The sequence below is a fragment of the Balaenoptera musculus genome, chromosome 15, assembly GCF_009873245.2.
Source record: "Balaenoptera musculus isolate JJ_BM4_2016_0621 chromosome 15, mBalMus1.pri.v3, whole genome shotgun sequence".
In the NCBI taxonomy this organism is placed as follows: Eukaryota; Metazoa; Chordata; class Mammalia; order Artiodactyla; family Balaenopteridae; genus Balaenoptera; species Balaenoptera musculus.
The window spans coordinates 52,214,435-52,241,966 of NC_045799.1; the positions used below are offsets into that span (position 1 = coordinate 52,214,435).

At 42.6% G+C, this 27,532-nt stretch overlaps 1 protein-coding gene across 7 annotated transcripts in view; it reads left to right on the plus strand.

Moving 5' to 3' along the window:
• Positions 1–27,532, plus strand: part of CLUAP1 (clusterin associated protein 1) — a 53,395-nt gene that overhangs the window by 6,133 nt on the left and 19,730 nt on the right. For 3 of the 7 annotated variants that reach the window (XM_036825362.1, XM_036825360.1, XM_036825363.1), the window contains exons 1-8: positions 5,100–5,200; positions 7,880–7,991; positions 8,883–8,967; positions 11,161–11,340; positions 14,345–14,440; positions 16,617–16,700; positions 20,439–20,572; positions 27,357–27,498. In XM_036825362.1, coding sequence (XP_036681257.1) covers positions 5,179–5,200; positions 7,880–7,991; positions 8,883–8,967; positions 11,161–11,340; positions 14,345–14,440; positions 16,617–16,700; positions 20,439–20,572; positions 27,357–27,498 — 855 coding nt within the window. In that variant the 5' untranslated portion in view covers positions 5,100–5,178. Of the gene's footprint in view, positions 1–5,053; positions 5,201–7,879; positions 7,992–8,882; positions 8,968–11,160; positions 11,341–14,344; positions 14,441–16,616; positions 16,701–20,438; positions 20,573–27,356; positions 27,499–27,532 lie in introns of those variants that run through there. The other 4 variants (XM_036825364.1, XM_036825361.1, XM_036825366.1 and 1 more) reach the window with 4 other exon arrangements.

Sequence of the window (27,532 nt, forward strand, 5' to 3'; positions counted from 1 at the left end):
AGCTCTGAACTGGGCATCACAGCCAGCACAGAGCATGGGAGGAGGGCAGGGGACGTGGCCTTTCCTCAAAGACCTTTCACTTCACTGGGGTGAGGCATTGTACTCCGACTCACTCATTCAGTCTCAGCATGTATGTTCTGAGAGCCTGTGTAGTGCCAGGTACTATTGTAGACTTGGGGAGAGAGTCGAGTAGGACAGAGAAGGTATGTTTCCACGGCGCATACATGTCCAGATCAGAGACACAGAAGAGAAGCAAGAGAGATGTTTCCAGGTCATAATACGAAGAAAATAACAGAAGGTGATGTGACAGGGAGGGGCTGGGAAGGGTCTGCTTTAGTGTAGATGGTCCGAGAGCCCTCTTCACAAAGATCTGAAGAAGTTGGGAAGAGCACTACGGACAGAGAGAACTACTTGCGCAAAGATCAGAAAGCAGGAAGAAGGTGGACGTGTTCAACAGGAAGCCAGGGACGGGAGATGGAGGGAAGGGAGCAGAGGAGGCACAGAGCAGGCGCAGCTCAGAGGACTGAGTTTTCTTTGAACAGCGATGGGAAGCCATTGGATAGTTTTTTTTTAAGCTTTTTTGTTTTTAGTCATGCTTAGTGATACACTATTTTATTTTATTCTATTCGCCGTGCCACGCATCTTGTGGGATCTTAGTTCCCCGACTAGGGATCGAACCTGGGCCCCAGGTTCGACAGGGCAGTGAAAGCGCCCAGTCCTAACCACTGGACCCCCAGGGAATTCCCAAGAGATACAATTTTAGATGTGGTAAAATTCACCCTTTTTAGTGCACAGATCTATGAGTTTTGACAAACAGCTACTGTCATGTAATTACCACCACAATCAAGATACAGAACAGTTTCATCACCCCCAAAATTATTTTGCACCCAACTCTTCCTGGCAATCACTGATTTATGTCTGTATTTTCATCTCATTCAGATTGTCATGTAAATGGAATCGTACAGTACAAAGCCTTTTTTTAAAATATATTTATTTATTTTATTTATTATTTTTGGCTGTGTTGGGTCTTCGTTGCTGCGTGTGGGCTTTCTCTAGTTGTGGCGAGCGGGAACTACTCTTCGTTGCGGTGCGCGGGCTTCTCATTGCGGTGGCTTCTCACTGTGGTGGCTTCTCTTCTTGCGGAGCATGGGCTCTGGGCGCGCGGGCTTCAGTAGTTGTGGCTTGCGGGCTCTAGAGCTCAGGCTCAGTAGATGTGGCGCACGGGCTTAGTTGCTCCGCGGCATGTGGGATCTTCCTGGACCAGGGCTAGAACCCATGTCCCCTGCATTGCCAGGCGGATTCTTAACCACTGCGCCACCAGGGAAGCCCTTTTTAAATATCTTTATTGGAGTATAATTGGTTTACAATGTTGTGTTAGTTTCTGCTGTACAACAAAGTGAATGTATACATATATCCCCATATCCTCTCCCTCTTGAGCCTCCCTCCCACCCTCCCTATCCCACTCCTCTAGGTCGTCACAAAGCATCGAGCTGATCTCGCTGTGGCATGCAGCAGCTTCCCACTAGCCATCCGTTTTACATTTGGTAGTGTATGTATGTCAGTGCTACTCTCTCACTTTGTCTTAGCTTCCCCTTCTCCCACTGTGTCCTCAAGTCCTTGTACGAAGCCTTTTGAGTCTGGCTTCTTCCAGTTAGCATAAGGCATTGGAGATTCATCATTGTCCTTGTGTATTTTAGCTCTTTGCTTTTTCAAAATTGCTGAGTGGTAATCCATTGTGTGAATGTACCACAATGTGTTTATCCATTCATAAGTTGAGGGGCACTTGAGTGGTTTCCAGTTTGGGGCAATTATAAAGCTGCTCTCAACATGTATGTATAAGTTTTGTGTGAACATAAGTTTTTATTTCTCTTGGGCAAATACCTGGGAGAGAGACTGCTGAGCTGTACGTTGTGTATGTTTAACTTTATTAAGAAACTACCGACTGTTTTTCCAAAGTGGATGTACAGTTTCATATTCTCACCAATAGTGTATGAAAGCCCAAGTTGCTCCACATCCTTTCAAGCCCTTGGCACTGTCAGGGTTTTTGTGGTTTTTTGTTGTTTTAGCTATTCTAATAATTGTGTAGTGATATTTTGTGGTTTAATATGCATTTCTCTAATGACTAATAATCTTGAGCATCTTTTCCTTTGCTTACGATTTGTAATGAAATAAAATTCATATTTTAAGGCAAGACAAGAAGATTTAAACACAAATTTTTTTCTGCCCATTTGGGCCTCCTCTCTCCCCTGTAGTGTGCATTGTGTATCAGCCTTATGCATTAACCAGACCTCCCCAACAGCAGAAATACCTGCTCAACCATAAAGCTCAATTTTTCTTCTTCTGATGCCAGTTATATAACTCCTTAGAAGATAACATTCCTTTCTCAATCTTGTAAGGGGTCATGATGCAGATATCTTTGGTGAACTTTGTGTGCAATGCCAATATAACATTTCCCTTAAAGATAGCGATGGGTGCAGAACACACTGGGTCAGATGATCTGGGGAGATACTGGGCCACACCTAATGGAAGTTCTTAGCTTAAATACCTACTTAGGACCTTAGTAATGTTACTTGTATTCTGTTTATTTTGCAAGATTATAGTTTCTTGTATTACTGAATGTGTGACTGAGCCTCTGATAAAAATGACTAGGCTACTTGAAACATTTGATCAAATATATGGTTCTATAACATTGAAGATTTTTTTTCTTTTTTTGGCCACGCCACGTGGCTTGCAGGATCTTAGTTCCCTGACCAGGGACTGAATCCAGGCCCTTGGCGGTGAAAGCGCAGAGTCCCAACCACTGGACCACTAGGGAAGTTCCAAGATTGATGATATTAATAGTGTAACTCTAGATACAGGAAGAAGCAGTAAGAGAGAACCATTTCCTGGACCATAAGAGACTAGAAAGACAGGCAAGGTGGTCCAGAGGCTTTTGGCTACTGTTAACAGTCCAGTGATAGCACATTGCGTGGCCTATCAATGAAATCCTTGCTTGACCTGGGTATGAGCATTCCTAGAGCCGTGGGACAAACTGGTCATGAAATGCTTCCCAAACCTTGGTAGAAATTAAGACGGAAAAGGAGGAGATTGTAAAACAAAGAATGTTGCTCACCATCCAATTCTACAAGAATTGAGTCATTAGTCACTACAGTCACTGATTTACAACACACCCTGAAAGAAATTCAGGGCCAAGATCAGGATGAGGCATTTTGTGCTCTGGGAAAACTGGCAGAACTAGCTCTCAGATATTTGTGGGAGAAAATTTTATGAACTCAGTTTCTTGCATCTTCCCATACTTAGAAAAGCACTACAACCATTAACTAAGATATCTGCTCCTCGTGAATAGCAGTAGCCTTCTACCAAGATGTATGCTTGACTGCACCTACCCCTTAGTCAAAATCACTACATACTAGCCTTCCTCTTTCCTCTTTGAAACATCCTCAGAGCTTTCTGAAAGACTGTCTCCCTGATTATAATCCTCAGGCTGGCCCGAATAAACTATGCATTTCTTAGATTGACTATTGATTAATTTTTTTGTTGACATTTGCCATATCTTCCCTTGTGAAGTATCTGTTTTAAGTTTTTTGTCTACTTTCTTGTCTTTAATTTTTTAAAAACAATTTTTGACTGGGCTGTGTGGCATGCAGGATCTTAGTTCCTGGACCAGGGATGGAACCCATACCGCCTGCAGTGGAAGCTTGGAGTCTTAACCACTGGACCACCACGGAAGTTCCTTTTTCTACTTTCTAATTGGATGGTTTTCTTTACTGGGTTTTGAGAGTTTGTTATGTATTTTGGATAGAAGGCTTTTTATCAGATGTGTTTTGTGAATTTATTTTTCAGACTCTGGATTATCTTTTCATGTTCTTAGTGTCTTGAAGAGCAGTTTTAAATTTTGATGAGGTGCAATTTATCAAAAAACATTTTTTTAGAGGATGATACTTTTGGTATATCTAAGAATTCTTGTTTAACCCAGTCACAAAGTTTTCCCCATAAGTTTTCTTCTGGAAAAGTTATATTCGGTTGGCCAAAAAGTTCGTTCCGGTTTTTCTGTGCGATATTAACGAACTTTTTGGCCAACCCAATAGTTTTTAGGTTTTACTCTTAGGCAAGGGTGGAGGTTCATTTACCTGCATTTCCAACTGCTCCAAAACTATTTCTCAAAGATTATTCTTTCTCCACTAAAGGGCTTTATCATCTTTGTTCTAATGACCATGTATATGTGGATCTATTTCGGGACTCTCTTTGAGGTCCCGTGCCTTTATGTGTCTGTTACTTCGCCAAAACCAATGCAGGGGCGGAGGGCGTCCCACGGGTTGGTAGTCCCTCGTCTTCGCCTACCCTTCTGGGCTCAGCTCACTTCACCTCCCCAGCCCTTGCTGTCGCCTATCCCCAACCGTGGCAGCCCAGTAGAGAGGACTCCCAAGTTAGGTCACAGCTTAGCTGGCCACATGCTGGGCGCGGTCCTCACCCCGGAGCCGCCCCCTCCCTCCACCTGGCGCAACGACAGCTCCAGCTGGCAGAGTTCACGGTTGCCAGGACAACCGCCGGCGCGCGAAGACCCGGGCCAGTTTCCGGCCTGTTGTGAAGAGCGAGACGGCTGCGCACGCGCAGATGGCTGCCGGGCCTGCTCTCGCCGCCTTGCGGTCAGCCCCTGCCTGCGACTCGCAGTCTGTGGCCTCAACTGCTTCACGCTGCAGGCGCTTCTTGCGGGTTTCGGACGTGGGCGCGGCCAGCCATTTTACACATGCCAGAGAGAAGTGTACTGGGCACAGGACCCAGGCTGGAGACCCGGCTTCGTGATATTATGTACATTCTTTCTAGAGGAGTTTAGGAGGAAATGGGAAGTAGTACGTAGGGTGCCTCGCACAGCGTCAGGCACTTAGTAGGTCCTCAGAACGTGTCAGTCAATGCCAAATGTCTGCAAACTGTGTAAAGGGGGCCCGGCCGCCAGGCGGGGCGGGACCCCACGCCCCCTCCCTCAGCGTCGCGGGACGCCCCCTGCCGGCTGCCCTTTCTCTGGCGGCATGGAGCATGCGCACACAGCCCGGCCGTTTCGCCTCCAGTCCTGTTTGGCCCCGGCTGCGCGCCGTAGAGGGCTCCGTGCATTGCCATAGAAACCCGTGAGCGCTGAGGGGCGAGCGGCTGAGACTCCGGCGTCCTGAGGCCCAGAGCGCCATGTCTTTCCGCGACCTCCGCAGTAAGGCAAACCTGACCCCTGTGACCAGCGGTCCTCCCGAGACTCGGGGCTCCGGCCCGCCGGGTCCCCTGTCTGAGCCCCGCCGAGGCTCCCGCGCTGGAGCCCCCTCCCGGGCCTCTGCGGCTCGGGGGCGCTCCTGGCCCGCCGCCCCCCAGGCTGAGCGCCCCAGCCCTGTCTCATAGCCCTTCCTGCGATGATGGGAGGTTGTGTATGTGTATGCGGCTAGTGCGGCTGAGAAACCGAAGCTTTAATTTTATCTAATTTTAATTGACTTGTGGGTCTGTTCGCTACTGTATTGGAAAACGCAGAGACCGTTTTGAGTTGGGTTAGCTTAGAGCTCCGGGAAACGAACAACAACCGAGGAGGGGCTGGTGAATAATAATTGAGGCTTCCGTTTTTTCGAACTTTTATGATCTGCCAGGTAGTTAGTTACTGTCTTATGTGTGTTCATCGTTTCATTCACTCCTCTGAACAACTGTGCTCCTGTGTTTAGAGATGAGGAACTGAGCAGAGAGAGGTCAGGTCAGGGGACACACGTGGTAAGAGCTGGCGCTGAAGTGTGAAGTCAGGTTGTCTAACCTACAAAGCTTGCATCTTTTCTAAAGGGGCTGGTGAGGAGAAGGGAACCCAAGTGCCTTTGCTAGGAGGGTGGGGAAGTGGAAGAATGGGGAAAAGAGAATTAGTTACTACTACTTTGGGGGACACCTGTTACACACCAAACATTTTACATTCAGTATCTTGTTTTAGTCCTCACTGTAGCAGTAAGGTGGTTCGTATAAGTTTCTGGATGAAATACTTTGAGGCAGGGAGGTAAAGTAGTTTGATTTAGGTCACATAGCTAGAACTGGGTGGAAACGAGGATCAAAAGGTAGGACTGTGTGAATGAATCAGTTGCCTTTTATACGCTTTCGTTTTCTGAATCTGAAGCAGTTTAGCCAACTGGCTCCACCTTCATAGGTGTAGCAGGTGATTGCCAATTTGGTGTGATCTGAGGGGCCTCTTTAAGGCCAATTTTCTAACAATTGCTGGTGCCTGAAATTTCCCCATTAAAGATTACTCCTTTCAGTTGTGAATTGCTCTTTTTTCTATAATGGAAATATATAGGAAGAGGCATCACATTTTATTGATGCCTATTAGCACTATTGTGTGAATCTGTGCCCTCTGGGATTTGGAGGTTCTTGGTGACCTTATGTTGTAGAGACAAGTTTCTCCTTCCTCATAGTTGAGGGAGGCCAGCCTTCTGCTAGGGGACGTTGAATGGAGTTGTGTTGGGAAAAGTGTACAAGAAGGGGATTTCTGAGCATTGTGACCTTAAATGAATGCTGTACATTATGCAATTCATGGTAAGATTCTTACTCAGATTGTCTCCATTTTGACAATAATACTGTAGAATTAACAACTGCACTGCTACTTAGCGGCAAGAAGTGTTTAGGGCTTACTGTGTGATGGGAAGGCTGCTGCTTTATTTTCCATTGCTCTATTTAAATAGCCCTCAAAACAGCAACAGAGGCCCTCTGCTTCTCTTTCCTCTGCTTCTCTTTCCTCTGCTTATGCCTTCTCTTCTGTTGTCTTGTGAAATCCAGCCTAATTTCCAAGGCCCAGGTAGCTTATTTGTGAATGTCATTGGGACATCTTGAATACCCACCTTCAAGAAGAGTGAAGACAGACATTACTTAGCCAGAAGCACACTGAATATAGGTCTTAGCACATCGTGGGAACTAAAAAGATGTTTTATTTCCAAGTCTTGCTGAAAGCTTAGTGACTGCAGCATCTGGTATCAACATGTATTAGTATTACTGTTTCTTAGTCTGTTTCATAATACATCTAAATATTGCTCAATCGTTCAATCATTTTCTTGAAGATTTCTCTAAATACAATGCAACTAATGTTTAAATTTTGTGTTATTAAGGTCCTATATGCTCAGTGGGGGAAAAGAGTCAACTCAGAAATAACACAGAGACATAAACTTCACCCTACCATCATCACCCACCCCCCCCCCAAAAAAACCCCACGGTTAACATTTAAACCGTGGCCAGGTAGTTCTCATTTTTTTTAAAATTAATTAATTAATTAATTATTTTATTTATGGCTGTGTTGGGTCTTCGTTTCTGTGCGAGGGCTTCCTCCAGTTGCAGCAAGTGGGGGCCACTCTTCATCGCGGTGCGCGGGCCTCCCACTATCGCGGCCTCTCCTGTTGTGGAGCACAGGCTCCAGACGCGCAGGCTCAGTAGTTGTGGCTCACGGGCCCGGTTGCTCCGCGGCATGTGGGATCTTCCCAGACCAGGGCTCGAACCCGTGTGCCCTGCATTGGCAGGCAGATTCTCAACCACTGCGCCACCAGGGAAGCCCGGTAGTTCTCATTTTGAGTGGTAAAGAGAAAGCTATCCAAGAGATAAATGAGGTATCCAAGAGAGAAATTAAATCACAGCCAATCCCTAAACCGCATTGCAATGTACAGTTTCCTCTTCTCCCATTGAATTTAAATAAATGATTTTCAGGAAGCAGATTAGGTATTTTAACTTTTATCTCCCTTTTTCTTTCCCTCTTAGAGAGTTGATAAATAGCCCATAAAAGTGTCAGTAGGTTGGGAGTAAGAAGAGAAAGCAAAGAAAGTGTCTACGTTCATAAGTTGTTGCTGTTTGACGAGGAACTGACTACATTGTGTTTTACCTTGGACAGACTTTACAGAGATGATGAGAGCCTTGGGATACCCTCGACATATTTCTATGGAAAATTTCCGCACACCAAATTTCGGACTTGTATCTGAAGTGCTTCTCTGGCTTGTGAAAAGGTTAGAACTGCACTTTACTGAGGTCTAAGAATGAATATGAGATGTTATTCATTAGCCACCTAGAAACAGGATGCTTTTGTGAAGCAAAACGAAAAGTTCAATAAAATTTGACAGACTCGGTTGTAACCTGTTAAAAATCAGTTGAGTTTAAAGAACGCTGTGGGAGAAGGGAGTGTACCAAGCAGTGGTAAAAGGAGAATGTTTCTCAGTAGGAAGCCGACACAGGGGTGCTGGTCCGCATTCCTCTTCATCCCCTCACCTTCATCAGGGAGTGACAGAACCTCCTCACACATTCTGCTGAGTACCTGGCTTGGAAATAATTTAGATTTCATTTTGTGTGAAAAATCTAATATGATTCAGGGTTGGCAAACTTTTTTGCTAAGGAGATAATATTTTAGGCATTGCAGGCTACATAAGATCTCTGTCATGTATTCTTCCTTGTGTTTTTTATAACCTTTGAAAAATGTAAAAACCCTTTTTAGTTTGCGGGCTGTACAGGAAGAGGCCAAGGGCTGCCGTCTGCTGACCCTAGTGTGTCATCAGTTACTCGAAGAAAGGAACTCCACTGGGTCAAGGGCAGGCAGCCAGAGTAATAGTTCTGATTATTTTAATGAAACTTTGCAGTCTGAGATAGATTTAATTTTGTAAGCTGAGCCCCGAATTTGATTTTTGAAATTTGTTAAACCTATTTTTAGGTGAAGATTTGTTCTCTTGAATATTTGGTATTTTGTGTTGCTTCTGAAGCCTTTCTTACTCTTACTGCCTTAGCTGGGGACTCAGAGAGCTTCCCGTTACAGAGCCACTGTCCTCTCAGTTGCTTTACTTTCTCTTTTGTGAACTTTATACTTAATTACCTTGTGTCTTCTCTCTCTCTTTCTCTCTCTACAATAGGTATGAACCTCAGACTGACATCCCTTCTGATGTTGAGACTGAACAAGACCGAGTTTTCTTCATTAAGGCAATTGCCCAGTTCATGGTTGGTTCACAGTTTTTTGATGGAGTTGTAAAATTAAATACATTAGAAGGAGATGAAGCCTAGTTAGAGCTGCTTTCAGATTTCTTTTTTAAAAGTATTTTTTCCTTCTCTTTTTTTAAAAGTTAATTAATTTTATTTTTGGCTGCGTTGGGTCTTTGTTGCTGCACTCAGGCTTTCTCTAGTTGTGGCAAGTGGGGGCTACTGTTCGTTGCGGTGCGCAGGCTTCTCATTGCTGTAGCTTCTCTTGTTGCGGAGCACAGGCTCTAGGCGCATGGGCTTCAGTAGTTGTGGCACGCGGGCTCAGTAGTTGTGGCTTGTGGGCTCTAGGGCGCAGGCTCAGTAGTTGTGGTGCACGGGCTTAGTTGCTCCGTGGCATGTGGGATCTTCCTGGACCAGGGATCAAACCCATGTCCCCTGCATTGGCAGGCGGATTCTTAACCACTGGGCCACCAGGGAAGTCCCAGATTTCTAAACACACTCCATTACCAGATTTCTGTGGAGCCATTTTACCAACAAAGTTTTCTGGGTTTTTTGTTTTTAATTCATTATTTGTTAAGAATTTTGGAGTCCCATGCCCCAGCGGCCATTGGTCCCTACAGTCAGGCTGTGTTAGTTGGCAGGACCATTTACGTTTCAGGACAGCTAGGCATGGACCGTGCAAGTGGACAGCTTGTGCCAGGAGGGGTGGCAGAAGAGGCTAAACAGGCTCTTACAAACATGGGTGAAATTCTGAAAGCAGTAGGCTGTGAGTTCACGAATGTGATAAAAACAACTGTTTTGCTGGCTGACATACTGTCAATGACATCTACAGACAATATTTCCAGAGTAGTTTTCCTGTGAGAGCTGCTTACCAGGTTGCTGCTTTGCCCAAAGGAGGCCATGTTGAAATTGAAGCAGTAGCTGTTCCAGGACATCTTGTGACAGCATCACTTTAAGTGGGCCCAGGGTTATTTAGTCTGGAATTTTAATAATGTTTTTAAATTAACATCTTAATTTTTACAGTCTTTGTCGCAAAGTGTAAGGTTGACTGAAATATCTGAAGTTATTATGGAAATACCATATAATAAGGGGAATTGAACATAAATTGAAGATTAATGACGAATCTAGTTATTGACGTTACAAATTATGCTTACATAACACTTGTATTACTGGATGTGGGAAAAAAGACATGCATTACATAGTTACTCAGATAAATAAAAGTAAAGGGAAATAACATACAGGAAAGATGAGTTACTATTCCTGAGAAATAATAAAGAGCACACCTAATTAAACCCTATTAATTTAATGATGTAAAATATTTATTTTTCATGTCAGATATATGATTCTGGTTTTACTTGAGTAAAATTAAAGTATTTAAGTATTCAAACCTAGTAGAGCTAAAGGAGAAGAAACTGGACCAAAATTTTATATAGATAATATTTTTCTAATGGAAATAAAATAGCACGCAGATTTTTAAAAAGAATTTTATTTACTTATTTTTGAATAGGTAATATATTTTATGGTTCAAAAATTTTTTTTAAATCATGAAACAATACAGAGTAAAATGACTTTCTATTCTGTTTGCCATCAGCCCAGTTCCATTCCCAGTGATCACTATTCTTAATATCTTTCAGAGTTTCTTTAGGCATATTTAAGCAAATAGACTGTATATTCCTTTTCCTTCCTCTTACACAAATAGTGGCATACTGCACACCACCGTTTAGAATCTTGTCTTCAAGTAACAGTACATTTTGGAGAACTTTTCAAATACACATAGAATTTCTTTATCCTCTCTTACACCTGAGTAGTATTGCTTGCACGTTTATACCATAACTTATGTAATTTATACAGGTAGGCATTTAGGTTGTTGGTAACTTTTGTTCTTAGAAGCAATGCTGTAACAAATAGCCTATACACATCATTTTGTTTGTGAATATGTATATCCCTAGCATAAGTTCTTAGGATTGGAATTGCTGGGTCAAAGGACGTATGCATTTGTAGTTTTGTTGTCATTTACCAAATTGCTCTCCATCAAGATTGTGTCAGTCAACATACCCACTTGCAATATATGAGTAACTTGAAAGTTTGATTCTTAAAATGATTTGGTTATATCCCTATTGTTGGCAGTGACATTTTCAAATGACCTACATGGAATTTGGTTTAGATTTTACGTGGAATGGGTCTTAAACTTTTTTTTTTTTAATCTGAAAATAGGCCACTAAGGCACATATAAAACTCAATACTAAGAAGCTTTATCAAGCAGACGGGTATGCAGTGAAAGAACTATTGAAGATCACCTCTGTCCTTTATAATGCTATGAAGACCAAAGGGATGGAGGACTCTAAAATAGGAGAGGAAGATATCAGCAAGTTCAAGTTTGACCTTAGCTCAAAGGTAAGGACAATGCAAGGCTTGTAGTGAGGAATGGAATGTTTATTTCTCAAACTCTGAAATGGGCTGTATCAGTACAGCATCACTTCTTTCCTTATTCCTTGACTGAGGGCCATTTGTCAGTTTTGTGCTTGTCAGCATTTGGATCAAAGCAGAAGGGACAATAAATTCAACTTTTTTTTTTTTTTTTAAACTACCGATGCCCAGAAATAGTGATTTTTACTGGCCTATAAAGTGGGCACTGGGCGTGGCATTTTTTTTTTAATTTATTAATTAATTTATTTATTTTTGGCTGTGTTGGGTCCTCGTTTCTGTGCGAGGGCTTTCTCGTTGTGGTGAGCGGGGGCCACTCTTCATCGCGGTGCAGGGGCCTCTCACTGTCGCGGCCTCTCTTGTTGCGGAGCACAGGCTCTAGACGCGCAGGCTCAGTAGTTGTGGCTCACGGGCCTAGTTGCTCCGCGGCATGTGGGATCTTCCCACACCAGGGCTCGAACCCGTGTCCCCCGCATTGGCAGGCAGATTCTCAACCACTGCACCACCAGGGAAGCCCTAAATTCAACTTTTTATTGAAAGCCTGCTATCTGCCAGGCACTCTTCAAGCACTGGGGATACAGGCGTGAAAAACAAGGACAGGAATCCTCTGTTCCCGCGGCTCAGTTGGGGGAGCCAGACTGTAAACTGCAAAGCAGAAAGAGTGACAGGTCAGATGGGCTGCATGTGTGGAGGATAGTAAAGCAGGGAAGGGGCTGGGGTGCCGGGGGAGGTGTCTTAAATGGAGGGCTAGGACAGCCTCAGGGACTGGGTGACGGTTTCAGCAGAGATCTGAAGGAGGGAAGGAGCAAACCATTCAGTGGAAAGGTGTGCTGTGTGTGTTTGAGGAAACACAAGGGGGCCATGTGATGAGAGCTGGGAGGGGAGGCAGCCCCAGGCCTGTGGTCCCTGGAAAGCCACTGTCAAGACTTTGACTTTGACTCTGACGTGGAAAATCGTTGAGTTTTGATCAGAGAAGTACATAATTTGAAACTTCATATTAAAAGGATCACTCCGGCTGCTGGATTGAGTCGGACTGAAGGGGGAAGAAAGGTGGAAGCCCAGAGACCTGTTAGAAAGCAGGAGGTGACAGCGCCTTTGAGCAGAGTGGCCGTCAGGTGCTCAGCTGAGCTTGGGGAGAGAGTGAGCTGCCAGGCGTCGGAGGACTCGATTAAAGCAACAAGCTGAACGTGAAAGCTGTGTCTTTAATCACTAACTGCAGTGGTATAAGCAAGGGGCTAAAGCCAGAAGAAGTGTCAACTCCCTGTTTCATAAGACTGCTCTGGCAGTTTTAATGCCCCCTGAGGTGTGGGAGAAGGTGTTTGCCCTACCTACCCCAATAAGGAGGCCTCAGCAGAGGCACTGAAGAGGACCTGGACCCAAGGCCTCAGATAAAGAGACCTAGGAATGCAGGTCTTTATGAGAACATGACTGGCCAGAGGGCCTGATTCCTTGACTGCAACTCTCTTCAGAGACTGCAGGGTACTGGTGTTCGAGTGCAGCTTTCCCCAGGAGGCCTGCCAGGTAAAGCCTCCGGGATTGCCTGTGGTCAGGCCTGAAAAACCATACACAGGAGCCAGATCCTCACTGGGAGGAAGTGGTCAGAGGTTAGAGCATATTTTGAAGGGAGGTCTTATGGATTGGGTGTAGGTTGGAAGAAAGACAGCACAAGGAAGGTCCTGAAGCAGCTCTGTCTGGTAGCGCTTTCCATGCTGGTGGACGTGTTCTGTGTCTCTGCCACGCGATACGGTAGTCGCTAGCCACGTGTTGCCAGCATAACCAAGGAAGTGAGTTTTAAGTTTTGTTAAATTTTGAATGGTTTAACATTGAAAATGGCCACACGTGACTAGCGGGCACGATATTAGATATCATGGCTCTAAAGTTTTGGGTGTGAGTTCCTGCAAGGACAAAGTTGCCGTCTACTGAAGTGGAGAAGAGTTTGGAAGGAGCAGGTCTGGCAGGAAAGATGAGGAGTTTGGTTAAGGACATGTTATGTTTGCGACGTCCACGAGATGTCCAAGTGGAGATGTCAAGCCCCAGCTCACGGCTTTAATCTTGGTATCAGAGCTGAGAGCTTGCGGGGAGTGTGCGTGGAAGGGAGGTCCGGGTGGGGGCGGTGGTGTGCGGCTGGACTCTGCTGAACTCCAGTGCTGAGAAGTGGGGCGGATGAGAGGACTCCCAGAGAGGAAGCTGGGAACTCACTGCTGGTGAGGAAGCAGCTATGGGAGAGGAGTCCTGAGGACTGAGGAAATGGGAAGGAAGTCACCAGCTGTGAATGAAGAGCGAGAGTTGTCAGTGGTTTGAAAATGAAAGTGGGTGGGAATTCGTTGTTTTGGGGAGAGGGAGAGGGAGCTGAGCTGGGAAATGTTTGGGCTCTTTGGAAGTTTAGCGTATTCATGGAAGAGGGTGTGACGTGTAGCTCCTAAGAAAGAAGCTGTGCCCAGGGCCAGATCATCATCATCTTCACAGCAGTGCCTTGTGGGAGCTTGTAAGGCCTTCATGCCTGTGAGCTCATTTGAGCTCACAGCAGCCCAGTGAAGTGCAGCCTGAAGGCAGAGAATGAGGGGACAGGGAGGGTTAAACATAGGGCATCAGGGTTCTGCGGTAAGCATGTGTCCCTCAGGTTGCCCCTCCTTTGCTCACCCCACCACTGCCAGGGTCCCTTATTATAGGAAGCGTGTCAACGTTCACAACCCCCACACCTCCTGGTGGCAGAGTACATTTGACCTGACATTTGGGTTTTTCAGGTGGCCTGGAATTGGTCTAATTTGTTCTTAGATCAGTGTTTCCTAAACTGGTGTTCTGGGAACTCTCTTCTCCAGGATGTAAATATGTGTCTCGTAGAAAATGTGTTCTATAGTCAAGTAAGTCAAGTATCCTGACTGGAGGTAGGAACCGATATGAACAGATTGATTCTTTCTGAATGCCTAATAAAAACCTGTCACTGAAATTTCTGTTTTTGATATTTTCCTTCCAGATTGCAGATTTGAAAGCAGCCAGGCAGCTTGCTTCTGAAATCACTTCCAAGGGAGCATCTCTATATGACTTGCTGGGCAAGGAGGTGGAGTTGAGGGTAAGCAGTGTTCAGATAACTCAATTACCTCCTTAGCTAAGCAGATTTCCAAGGTTTCTTTTCCAATTCTGTTTTTCCCTGTTCTTTTGATTTTATTAAATGGTACCTGATTAAATGAGCTACTGTGTGGGAAAGTAATATGCATATGGTGTTTGCTGCTGTTTGTGCTTCTGGTGGGCTCTGGTCTGTTTCTAATACCTTTGACATCTAGTTCAGGAATGGCAAATAATGTGCCTGTTGCTGAAACTTTCCTCCTTGTGCCGGTGGCAGACTTTATTGATCATGATGCTTTCCCCCGGTACACTCAGCCTTGGCATTCTTCCCAACAAAATGCTCTTCTGAGCCTGTGGTTCCCAAATCTTGTTGCCCAGTGGAATCACCTGGGGATCTTTACAAACTACTGATGTCTGGCTTCCATGCTAATGTCATTGGTATGAAATGTGACTTGGGCACTGGGAGTTTTAAGTCTTCTGGGTGGTTCTAACATACAGCAGAGTTTGGGAACCAGTCATTAATTTAGGCAGTCACTACCAATCATTTGAAGTTGATGTTACAGTTGAAACTTACTTGCAGTCCTTATTCTAGACCATGCCAGTCAAGGAGGATGCTCTGTCCACTGTGTTTAAGGAGCTGTTGAAGAGTGGGTTCCTAAAACACCCTTGGAGCTCCTATAGAGCTTTTTAAATCACCCGACATCCAGGTCATCCCCCATACCAGTGGATCAAAATGTTTGGGGGTGAGAGCCAGATTTTTAAAGATCTCCAGGTGATTCCAACGAGCAGCAGATTTGGGGACCTACTGGTTGGAGAAGAAATGGAGTACTGTTTAATTCTTACCTGTGAGGATTTATGGCATTTGAAGCATACATGCTCACATCTAATGTTTTTGAATTAAATGCACTTAGTCCATTCCGTTCCCATCAGGTGTATCATCCATGACTGCTCTCTCACTGCCTTGCATGTGTTCTGGCATTGCTGCTACAGTGTAATGGCATTTTTCATTTCTGCACTAGGAACAGACTGGAAGCGGGGGACTTGGTGCTAGCTCACCATCCCTGCTCTTGATATATTGCCACCTGGTGAAGTGTAGTTGGCAGAACAAACCTGACATAATGTCTGACAGCTAATTTAGATAAGCAGTGAGGCAGCTCCCGGCTTTCCATGTTTTCTGTTTATAGTGCAATAGTGCACATGTTCTACACGTGTTCCTCACAGTCCCAGAGACAGGAGCTGGTCACTTGCTATTTGCCAGCAGAGCCCTGGCTTCATTGTGAGGCTCACCAGGATTCCCCTGGGGGCTCTTTTAGCACTGTCCTGTAATGAATTGATGGAGCAATCAGAGGCCAAACTGTTGCCATGGAAGCCAAGAGACCCTGAATGTAGGACTTCTCAAATTCTGTATACAGTCATGATCTGGGGAAGATCCCCTATCCAATATATGTTTTTCATACACTCAACAAATATTCATTGAGGACCAACACCAACCACAGGCAAGGAAGGCACTGTGCTCTGTGTCCTTGAGTAAGTCACGGTCCCTGCCCTCAATAGTTTTCCACTGTGGGGGAGGTAATGTACACTGTGGAATAAAGGAAGCACAAGACAGGATTTGATAAAGTGCTCCAGGAACCCCATAACTGCATCCGCAATGAAGTCCCATGTCTCGGAAATTTCCAGTACTGATATGATAGGCACAGATGCCTCCCTTGATGGTTAGTGGTTAGTGCTAGGGGCAGGGCCGAGCTGATTCTTCTCATTAGTTACAGTTGTCAGTGATACGCAACTTAGAGGGACGTGATCACAAAGAAGATTGTACAGGCTGGCAGGGGGTTCAGACAGCAAGTTGAGCTGCATTTGGTTTGGGGTCACCTGAATGGAATGCAAGTAAAAGAAGCAAATTTGGGAGAAAAGATTCTGGATGGTGAGTTCAGGTTCCCATGGTGTTAGGGTACAGAGGGCCTGTGGCTGGAGAGGGGGACCTTGAGCACTGGAGAGAGGCCAGGCTGGCCAGAGGATTACAGAAGACACTGGAGGAGGTGATGGTGGGAGTGCTTTTGCATCAGAGACCCACACAGTAATGAAGCTTTTGAGAACCAGTCCATAAGCCATATCTAGACAGGGGAATTGGTCTTGCGAATTCGTCTTCTGAAAAAATAATTTCGCTTCATTGTTTCCCATAGGAACTGAGAACAGAAGCAATTGCCAGACCTCTGGAAATAAATGAGACTGAAAAAGTGATGAGAATTGCAATAAAAGATATTTTGGTAAGATTACTTCGCTTTTATTTAATGTTTTTGTGCCTGGGACTGGGAAACAGTTCCTGGCTCTACAGGACAGAACAAGCCAGGCCTCATAACAAAGAAAGGACAGGTTAGTGGGGAGGTGAAAAATTTAGAGCACATTCTAGAATAGTTGGTGACTTACTGTTATTTTTCTCCTCATTACAAATATGAACAATTTCTCCTGTTGCTAAAATTTTGCCAGTTTTATTAATTTAATAATTCTCTTAAATTCTGCAGTAATTTTAGTAAATACTCTACTTTATGGACTCTTCATACTTGATTTAACCAGTTCCTCACTGCTGGGCGTTTAAATGATTTCCAGGTTTTCTTAACTTTAAACAGCACTGTATAAATAGAATGATCGTCATCCTTTACTACTTACCCATGATCAGTTGTTATTTGCTTATCTCACCTAAATCATTCATTTGGAAAGCAGAAAGTGTGGGGGACTCAGACTACTTGGGTTTGAATCCCTCTGTGTGATTTTAGGCAAGTTACTTAACTTCTCTGTGCCTCACTTTCCGCATCTATAAAATGGGAGGAATGGCAGTGCCCACCACATAGGGTCCTTGTGAGCATTCATTATGACAGTGCGTGGCACATAGTAGGTATTCAGTCATTATTAGAGATTCATTTTATTCAGTAGACACAGACAGGGGGGCCTTACGTAAATTAGGAATAGTTATAAAACAAAAATTTGCTGTGAGTTGTACAAAACTCTAAGATTGGTTTTTATAGTATTCTTATCATAAAACAGTAATACTCCCTGCGCAGCCCAGCACAGAGAGTCAGAGCCTCAGCAGGGTGAGACGTGCAGGGTAGCCGAGATGGGAGATGGTTACATACAGGCAGGTTGATCAAATAAGTAAATATATTAAAGATAATGGAAGCCAGCGTTCTCACTGTTGGAGAATGGAGTTACAGATATGAAAAGGGAGAAAATTAGATTGAACCCTGAAATAGGAGGCGTTGGTTAAATGCATGCATTTCAATATGTAGATAGATATAGGAATAAATTCTGTTGTGTGTATGTATGTGTAGCATATGTATGTAGTATATTTATGTACATACACATGCACACCCACATACACATTCATACACTCCTTAGCTCTGAGCATACCTAGCACCCAGATCTTGGCTTCTAAATGCCATTCTCCACTAAAATGAAGCAGGGCTCTTCGGGAGGGATGACTGATTCCAAAGCTGGGACAAGAAAGTACAAGATCTTCTTGTGCCAGAAAGCAAGGAAGTGCTCAAAGAGTGTCAGAAGGACACAGAAGCCAGCTTCCCCTGGCCACACCAGGGACAGGATAAGCATCAAAATGAATGAATTATAGTAATGGATTATAGACCATTGAATGAAATGGGAGATCTTGAGTTCTCACTGATAAATGAATACATTGAAAACTGATGAAGAGCAGGTTTTTCACATAGTTTCAAAGTAGCTCCCTACAAAATACTTATTAATTACAGAGAGGAAAGGAGTAACGTCATAGGAAAAGCCTGACAGACACCCTCTTAATCCAGTAATCAAAGGAATATCACCAGTGATGGAGCAAACCAGAATTATGCCTGCCTGATGGGATGCAGGGTTCAGTGATATCTGTGCTATTCCTGCTAGGGATGTGTAATCTGAAGCTAATCAGACAAAGGCAAATTGAGGGGCATTCTGTGAATTCCCCGGCCCCTACTCTTCAACAGTGAAAAGTTCATGTTCCTGTCATGAACATCCAGGAGAGGTTGAGGAGCCATTCCAGACTGAAGGAGGCTAAGGAGACCTGATGACTGAATACCAGGGGTCACTCCCATCTGCTGTTAAGGACTTCATGGGGCAGTGGGTCTGAGGGTTGGATGGGGGTGGTGCGTCAAGAGTTCATTTCCTGTCTTGATGATTGTGTTGTGGTTATTTAGGAGAAAGGCCTTATTCGCAGGAAATACACATTAAAGTATTTAGAAGTGATGGAGCATCAGGTCAGCAGCTCATTCTCACCTAGTTGAGGAAAAAATGTTTTGTATTACACTTCAGCTGTTTGTAAGTTCCTGATTGTTTCTAAATTAGAAAAAAAACTAATGATAATACTTTTGTGCTTGTCAGTGTTCTGGCTGAATCAGGTTAGCATGGCATGAATGTGCCTTTAGCACTAAGTCAATATTAAAAATGGAACAACCAAATGAAGGCACAGTTCATTTCTTGGTGAACACCTCTTAAGATATCTTTTCGTTGCTGGAAAATATACATGATATTTGATAATTCTAAAAACAGAAACGAAACAACAACATGGATACTTAAAAGGGGTTATGAAATATAGGCCATTTATTTCAGAAAGCTAGAGAAAATTTTTTGTATTTATCACATTTGTCTTTTTTGAGGAACAGACCCTTTTTAAAAATCTTTATTTTTGAGGTCAGATAGATTCACTAGGTTTTAATCTGACTTTGATTCAGAGAAATAGTTGCCATCAACCTGAGTTGTCTGTTCAGAAAGGAGACCCACCTTGTCTTCCTCTGAGAGTGAACTCACATCTCTGCTGGGGTTTTTAAAGTACTTGCAGCAAATCAATAGTTAGTGATATGATTAATCTTCATGAAAGCGTCTTCGAAATGGTTAGTGTACTTAGACAAAAAAAATTAAGCCATAAAGTGTTGATAAAAGTGACTGCTTCCAAATATGCACTGTCTCTGAGAGTCGTGCAGCGTGTCTGGGCTCCTTAGCTGATTTCTTTGTGGACCGCATAGTGTTTCAGAGCCCTGCAGGTAAACAGTCAGTAAACCTTCATGGGCCTACACATGTGTAAAGTCCTGGAGGGGAGGACCCCACCTTGGCAATCTGGAACTTAACAGCAGAGTTGGATAGTCCCAGCCTGGGGGCGCGGGGAGCAGTTCTACACTTGGCTGGTTGTGTTGCAGATGTCATTCCTAGGGCAGCAGATTGCAGCTCTGAGCCATAGGCCTTGACCTGGCCCGCTTCCCAGACAACACGAGTGAAGACAGTGCATTTACTCAGACTAGCCCTGCCTCAGATGAACTTGCTCTTACGGGAGGATGGGGAGGCCTATGGTTTTCACCAGTGATCTCTCTTCCCCTTCACGCTGCCCCCTTGCCCAGGGGCCTGTGTCACACTGCTGCCCAGGCTCCCTCCCCAAGGCTGGATCACACCGGAGCCACCCAGGGAGCCACTTTCTCATAATGGAGTGGTTTCTCTGTTTAGTTCAGTCTGCGGTTCAGCTGCCTGGGAGGGGGAGAGGAACCTTCTCTCAGTCCCAGCAGGCAGCGCATTAGAGCTGGGACCAGGCGGCGTTTCTTTTTGTTCCCTTCTAAGTAAAGCTAAGATAAAGCTTGTGTGTGCATGTATTCTATAAGTCAGTTATTTGTAGCTGGGGAGTAGCCTGAACTATGTAAATGAAGGCAAACCAACCCTTCAGAGTGACGTGTAACCATCTAAACAAGTGAGGTGGCAGGAGGTTTTGGGTCCCTCTTCGGAAACACCTTCTCATGGAAAAAAAAAGTAGATGATTCTTTCTAGGCCTATGTGATGTTCCTCCTGGAAATAGTTGGTTAAACGAGTGATGGCTTGAGGGAGGGTTTGCTCTGTTTGCTTCCCCTTGATTCTGTTTAGTGAGGTGTTGCTGGGCTTGAGAGGTTGAGAAGTCCTGCTCTTCCAAGAGTCAGGTCGTGGTCCTTATTGGCACATTTGTCTCCTTCATTTCCTGTTAAATGTAGGTGCAGGTTCAGAAGACGAAAGACCTGCTCAATAATGTGGCCTCTGATGAAGCTAACCTAGAAGCCAAAATTGACAAGAGGAAATTAGAGCTGGAAAGAAATCGGAAGCGACTCCAGACTCTGCAGAGTGTCAGGTAGATATGAACACCTGAAGAGTGAGTAGAACGCTGTCTCTGCAAGTTAAAGCAGACTGAGGGAATACATCGTCAGTGATATTAACCTTTCAAGCAGTGGGAAAAGCCCGGCATAAAGATGTCTCTGCTGCAGAATGTACGTGTGTTTTTAACAGGCACACTGCTAAACTCATTCTCTTTACTGCTTTCAATATGCCTGGAAAACTGCTTAGTTCTTGAACCGCCCTTCTAGCTTTTATAGCTTCTGGGAACGCAAGGCAAAGTAAGTAAATCCAGATGGCGAAAGTTATACAAGGCCTGGCTCCTCAGATCTGTGTCTTGCCATAAATTAGGTGGAAACAGAAACATACTCCCATTTCTAGGTTTGAGTAGATTTTAGAGTTTTATAATTCCTCACTGGTAATTCATCCTTCTTCTGACTTTCCCTTTCAAGTGTGTGCCTCACATTTTCTTGGAGCCCCCACTTCCCCCACCACACCTCTTTCTTGCGCCCTCCCTTTTTCTCTCACTTTGTACCCTCCTTTCTTTGCTTTGTTTCTGTGTTGCCCTTCCTCCCTTTTCATTCTCCCTTTATTTTTCTCTCTTTACTCCTTCCTTTCTCCAGCTACTGTATTCGCTCTGAATGTGTCTTGCTTTTTCAGGACACTGGTGCCTGGCCCACACTCTGGCTCCTGTCTTGAGATCTGCGGGAAGGCAGCACCTGGGGGCAGCAGACAGTAACCAAGGGAGCATCAAGGCTTCCTCCTTGCCAAGGGCAAGCCCACGCCCCTTCTGCCTCTGGATCAGGGCCACCAGATAGATTTATCTCATTAAAAACTTCTGCCTTTCAAGCATAAATTCATTTTTGTTAAGCCTCAGATCTTTTGTTTTTTTTATTTAATTTTTTTTATACAGCAGGTTCTTATTAGTCATCAGTTTTATAAACATCAGCGTATACATGTCAATCCCAATCGCCCAATTCATCACACCACCATCCCCCCCCCCCCCCACCGTGGCTTTCCCTCCTTGGTGTCCATACGTTTGTCCTCTACATCTGTGTCTCAACTTCTGCCCTACAAACCGGTTCATCTGTACCATTTTTCTAGATTCCACATACGTGCGTTAATATACGATATTTCTTTTTCTCTTTCTGACTTACTTCACTCTGTATGACAGTGTCTAGATCCATCCACGTCTCAACAAATGACTCAATTTCGTTCCTTTTTATGGCTGAATTCCATTGTATATATGTACCACAACTTCTTTATCCATTCGTCTGTCGATGGGCATTTAGGTTGCTTCCATGACCTGGCTATTGTAAGTAGTGCTGCAATGAACATTGGGGTGCATGTGTCTTTTTGAATTATGGTTTCTCTGGGTATATGCCCAGTAGTGGGAATGCTGGATCATATGGTAATTCTATTTTTAGTTTTTTAAGGAACCTCCATACTGTTCTCCATAGTGGCTGTATCAATTTACATTCCCACCAACAGTGCAGGAGGGTTCCCTTTTCTCCACACCCTCTCCAGCATTTGTTTGTATATTTTCTGCTGATGCCCATTCTAACTGGTATGAGGTGATAACTCACTGTAGTTTTGATTTGCATTTCTCTAATAATTAGTGATGTTGAGCAGCTTTTCATGTGCTTCTTGGCCATCTGTATATCTTCTTTGGAGAAATGTCTATTTAGGTCTTCTGCCCATTTTTGGATTGGGTTATTTGTTTCTTTAATATTGAGCTGCATGAGCTGTTTATATATTTTGGAGATTAATCCTTTGTCCATTGATTCGTTTACAAATATTTTCTCCCATTCTGAGGGTTGTCTTTTCGTCTTGTTTATGGTTTCCTTTGCTGTGCAAAAGGTTTTAAGTTTCATTAGGTCCCATTTGTTTATTTTTGGTTTTATTTCCATTACTATAGGAGGTGGATCAAAAAAGGTCTTGCTGTGATTTATGTCAAAGAGTGTTCTTCCTATGTTTTCCTCTAAGAGTTTTATAGTCTCCGGTCGTACATTTAGGTCTCTAATCCTTTTTGAGTGTATTTTTGTGTATGGTGTTAGGGAGTGTTCTAATTTCATTCTTTTACATGTAGCTGTCCAGTTTTCCCAGCACCACTTATTGAAGAGACTGTCTTTTCTCCATTGTATTTCCTTGCCTCCTTTGTCATAGATTAGTTGACCATAGGTGCGTGGGTTTACCTCTGGGCTTTCTGTCCTGTTCCATTGATCTATATTTCTGTTCTTGTGCCAGTACCATATTGTCTTGATTACTGTAGCTTTGTAGTATAGTCTGAAGTCAGGGAGTCTGATTCCTCCAGCTCTGTTTTTTTCCCTCAAGACTGCTTTGGCTATTTGGGGTCTTTTGTGTCTCCATACAAATTTTAAGATTTTTTGTTCTAGTTCTGTAAAAAATGCCATTGGTAATTTGATAGGGATCGCATTGAATCTGTAGATTGCTTTGGGTAGTATAGTCATTTTCACAATATTGATTCTTCCAATCCAAGAACATGGTATATCTCTCCATCTGTTGGTATCATCTTTAATTTCTTTCATCAGTGTCTTACAGTTTTCTGCATACAGGTCTTTTGTCTCCCTAGGTAGGTTTATTCCTAGGTATTTTATTCTTTTTGTTGCAGGGGTAAATGGAAGTGTTTTCTTAATTTCTCTTTCAGATTTTTCATCATTAGGGTATAGGAATGCAAGAGATTTCTGTGCATTAATTTTGTATCCTGCAACTTTACCAAATTCATTGATTAGCTCTAGTAGTTTTCTGGTGGCATCTTTAGGATTCTCTATCTATAGTATAGTATCATGTCATCTGCAAACAGTGACAGTTTTACTTCCTCTTTTCCAATTTGTATTCCTTTTATTTCTTTTTCTTCTCTGATTGCCTTGGCTAGGACTTCCAAAACTATGTTGAATAATAATGGTGAGCGTGGACATCCTTGTCTTGTTCCTGATCTTAGAGGAAATGCTTTCAGTTTTTCACCATTGAGAATGATGTTTGCTGTGGGTTTGTCGTATATGGCCTTTATTATGTTGAGGTAGGTTCCCTCTGTGCCCACTTTCTTGGGAGTTTTTATCATAAATGGGTGTTGAATTTTGTCAAAAGCTTTTTCCGCATCTATTGAGATGATCATATGGTTTTTCTTCTTCAGTTTGTTAATATGGTGTATCACATTGATTGATTTGCGTATATTGAAGAATCCTTGCATCCCTGGGATAAATCCCACTTGACCACGGTCTATGATCCTTTTAATGTGTTGTTGGTGTCTGTTTGCTAGTATTTTGTTGAGGATTTTTGCGTCTATATTCATGAGTGATATTGGTCTGTAATTTTCTTTTTTTGTAGTATCTTTGTCTGGTTTTGGTATCAGGGTGATGGTGGCCTCATAGAATGAGTTTGGGAGTGTTCCTTCCTCTGCAATTTTTTGGAAGAGTTTGAGAAGGATGTGTGTTAGCTCTTCTCTAAATGTTTGATAGAATTCACCTGTGAAGCCATCTGGTCCTGGACTTTTTGTTTGTTGGAAGATTTTTAATCACAGTTTCAATTTCATTACTTGTGATTGGTCTGTTCATATTTTCTATTTCTTCCTGGTTCAGTCTTGGAAGGTTATACCTTTCTAAGAATCTGTCCATTTCTTCCAGGTTGTCCATTTTATTGGCATAGAGTTGCTTGTAGTAGTCTCTTAGGATGCTTTGTATTTCTGTGGTGTCTGTTGTAACTTCTCCTTTTTCATATCTAATTTTATTGATTTGAGTCCTCTCCCTCTTTTTCTTGATGAGTCTGGCTAATGGTTTATCAATTTTGTTTATCTTCTCAAAGAACCAGCTTTTAGTTTTATTGATCTTTGCTATTTTCTTTGTTTCTATTTCATTTATTTCTGCTCTGATCTTCATGATTTCTTTCCTTCTGCTAACTTTGGGTTTTGTTTGTTCTTCTTTCTCTAGTTCCTTTAGGTGTAAGGTTAGATTGTTTATTTGAGATGTTTGCTGCTTCTTGAGGTAAGCTTGTATAGCTATAAACTTCCCTCTTAGAACTGCTTATGCTGCATCCCATAGGTTTTGGATTGTCGTGTTTTCATTGTCCTTTGTCTCTAGGTATTTTTTAATTTCCTCTTTGATTTCTTCAGTGATCTCTTTGTTATTTAGTAATGTATTGTTTAGCCTCCATGTGTTTGTGTTTTTTACATTTTTTTCCCTGTAATTGATTTCTAATCTCATAGTGCTGTGGTCAGAAAAGCTGCTTGATATGATTTCAGTTTTCTTAAATTTACTGAGGCTTGATCTGTGACCCAAGATGTGATCTATCCTGGAGAATGTTCCGTGCGCACTTGAGAAGAAAGTGTAATCTGCTGTTTTTGGATGGAATGTCCTATAAATATCAGTTAAATCTATCTGGTCTATTGTGTCATTTAAATCTTCTGTTTCCTTATTTATTTTCTGTTTGGATGATCTGTCCATTGGTGTAAGTGAGGTGTTAAAGTCCCCCACTATTACTGTGTTACTGTCGATTTCCTCTTTTATAGCTGTTAGCAGTTGCCTTATATATTGAGGTGCTCCTATGTTAGGTGCATATATATTTATAATTGTTATATCTTCTTCTTGAATTGATCCCTTGATCATTATGTGGTGTCCTTCCTTGTCTCTTGTAACATTCTTTATTTTAAAGTCTATTTTATCTGATATGAGTATTGCTACTCCAGCTTTCTTTTGATTTCCATTTGCATGGAATATCTTTTTCCCTCCCCTCACTTTCATCTGTATGTATCCCTAGGTTTGAAGTGGGTCTCTTGTAGACAGCATATATATGGGTCTTGTTTTTGTATCCATTCAGCGAGCCTGTGTCTTTTGGTTGGAGCATTTAATCCATTCACGTTTAAGGTAATTATCGATATGTATGTTCCTATGACCATTTTCTTAATTGCTTTGGGTTTGTTTTTGTAGGTCCTTTTCTTCTCTTGTGCTTCCCACTTAGAGAAGTTTCTTTATCATTCGTTGTAGAGCTGGTTTGGTGGTGCTGAATTCTCTTAGCTTTTGCTTGTCTGTAAAGCTTTTGATTTCTCCATCGAATCTGAATGAGATCCTTGCCGGGTAGAGTAATCTTGGTTGTAGGTTCTTCCCTTTCATCACTTTAAGTATATCATGCCAGTCCCTTCTGGCTTGTAGAGTTTCTGCTGAGAAATCAGCCGTTAACCTTATGGGAGTTCCCTTGTATGTTATTTGTTGTTTTTCCCTTGCTGCTTTCAATAATTTTTCTGTGTCTTTAATTTTTTCCAATTTGATTACTATGTGTCTCAGCGTGTTTCTCCTTAGGTTTATCCTGTATGGGACTCGCTGCGCTTCCTGGACTTGGGTGGCTATTTCCTTTCCCATGTTAGGGAAGTTTTCGACTATAATCTCTTCAAATATTTTCTCTGGTCCTTTCTCTCTCTCTTCTCCTTCTGGGACCCCTATAATGCGAATGTTGTTGCGTTTAATGTTGTCCGAGAGGTCTCTTAGGCTGTCTTCATTTCTTTTCATTCTTTTTTCTTTATTCTGTTCCACAGCAGTGAATTCCAACATTCTGTGTTCCAGGTCACTTATCCGTTCTTCTACCTCAGTTATTCTGCTATTGATTCCTTCTAGTTTAGTTTTCATTTCAGTTATTGTATTGTTCATCTCTGTTTGTTTGTTCTTTAATTCTTCTAGGTCTTTTTTAAACATTTCTTGCACCTTCTCGATCTTTGCCTCCATTCTTTTTCCGAGGTCCTGGATCATCTTCACTATCATTATCTTGTTCCTTCATCTGTTACATAGCCCTCTGCCTTTTCATCTTGTCTGTCTTTCTGTGAATGTGGTTTTTGTTCCACAAGCCTCAGATATTTTTAATAGAAGAATTTCTGTGTTTTCCTCTAGTCCAAAAGATTATAAATTATTTTCTAGTTTGTCTGTTTATGTTTTTATTTTTAAAATTGTTTTGGCTGTGCCGTGTGGCATGCGGGATCTTAGTTCCCCGAACAGGGATCAAACCCGTGCCCCCTGCATTGGGAGCTCGGAGTCTTAACCACTGGACTGCCAAGGAAGTCCCTATCTGTTTATATTTTTAAAAGAACAAAGTTTTCCCTTTAAGCTCAATAATAAGAGAAAAAAATTCAGCAAACCAGTTGAAACAGGTTTTTATGCTATGGTTTTATTTTTAAGTTTTATATTGTTTTAAAACTTAGCTTTAATTTGTAGCAACCTATATTTCTCTTTTTAGGGGACTGATTAAATTTTGGAACATTCAGACAGAATATTATGCCCAACTAAGATAATGCATATATTTAATTTATTGATTTTTAGAGATGTGTATAATAATGTATGATTATTCTTTAACTCTGTATTGTAATATGTGCCATATTGAGTGAGGAAAAAAGACATCAGAGCTTCATTTAAGATAGTATACTTAATGTTTGTTAAAAAGAAATGCATTTCTGTATGTATCTATGCATAGAAAAGTCTGGAAGGATGTATGTCAAATATTAAGTGCTAATACCTAGTGATGGGATTATGAGTAATTTTAATTTTATTCTTAATACTTTCAGGATTATTTCTAGTTTTTACAAAGAGCATGTCTTAATTTTTGATTGAAAGTATGTTCATTTTGTGGGGAGGGAAGAGAAAAGGGGAAATTAGCTTTAGTTACAAGAATGAAGAACCTTCTCTAATTAAAGGCTTTCCAAAGAAAACCAGGACGGAATCTGGAGCTCTGAATACCAATTTCAAACTACTATATATTTGTATATTGATTAATCTTTCCGTTTTTATGTCATTTTGTTTTCCTAGGCCAGCCTTTATGGATGAATATGAGAAGACTGAGGACGAATTGCAAAAGCAGTATGACATTTATCTAGAGAAATTTCGAAATCTGGCTTATCTGGAACAGCAACTTGAGGATCATCACAGGATGGAGCAAGAGAGGTTTGAGGTGAGTGCTTAGTCCTTCTGTATGACCATTCGTT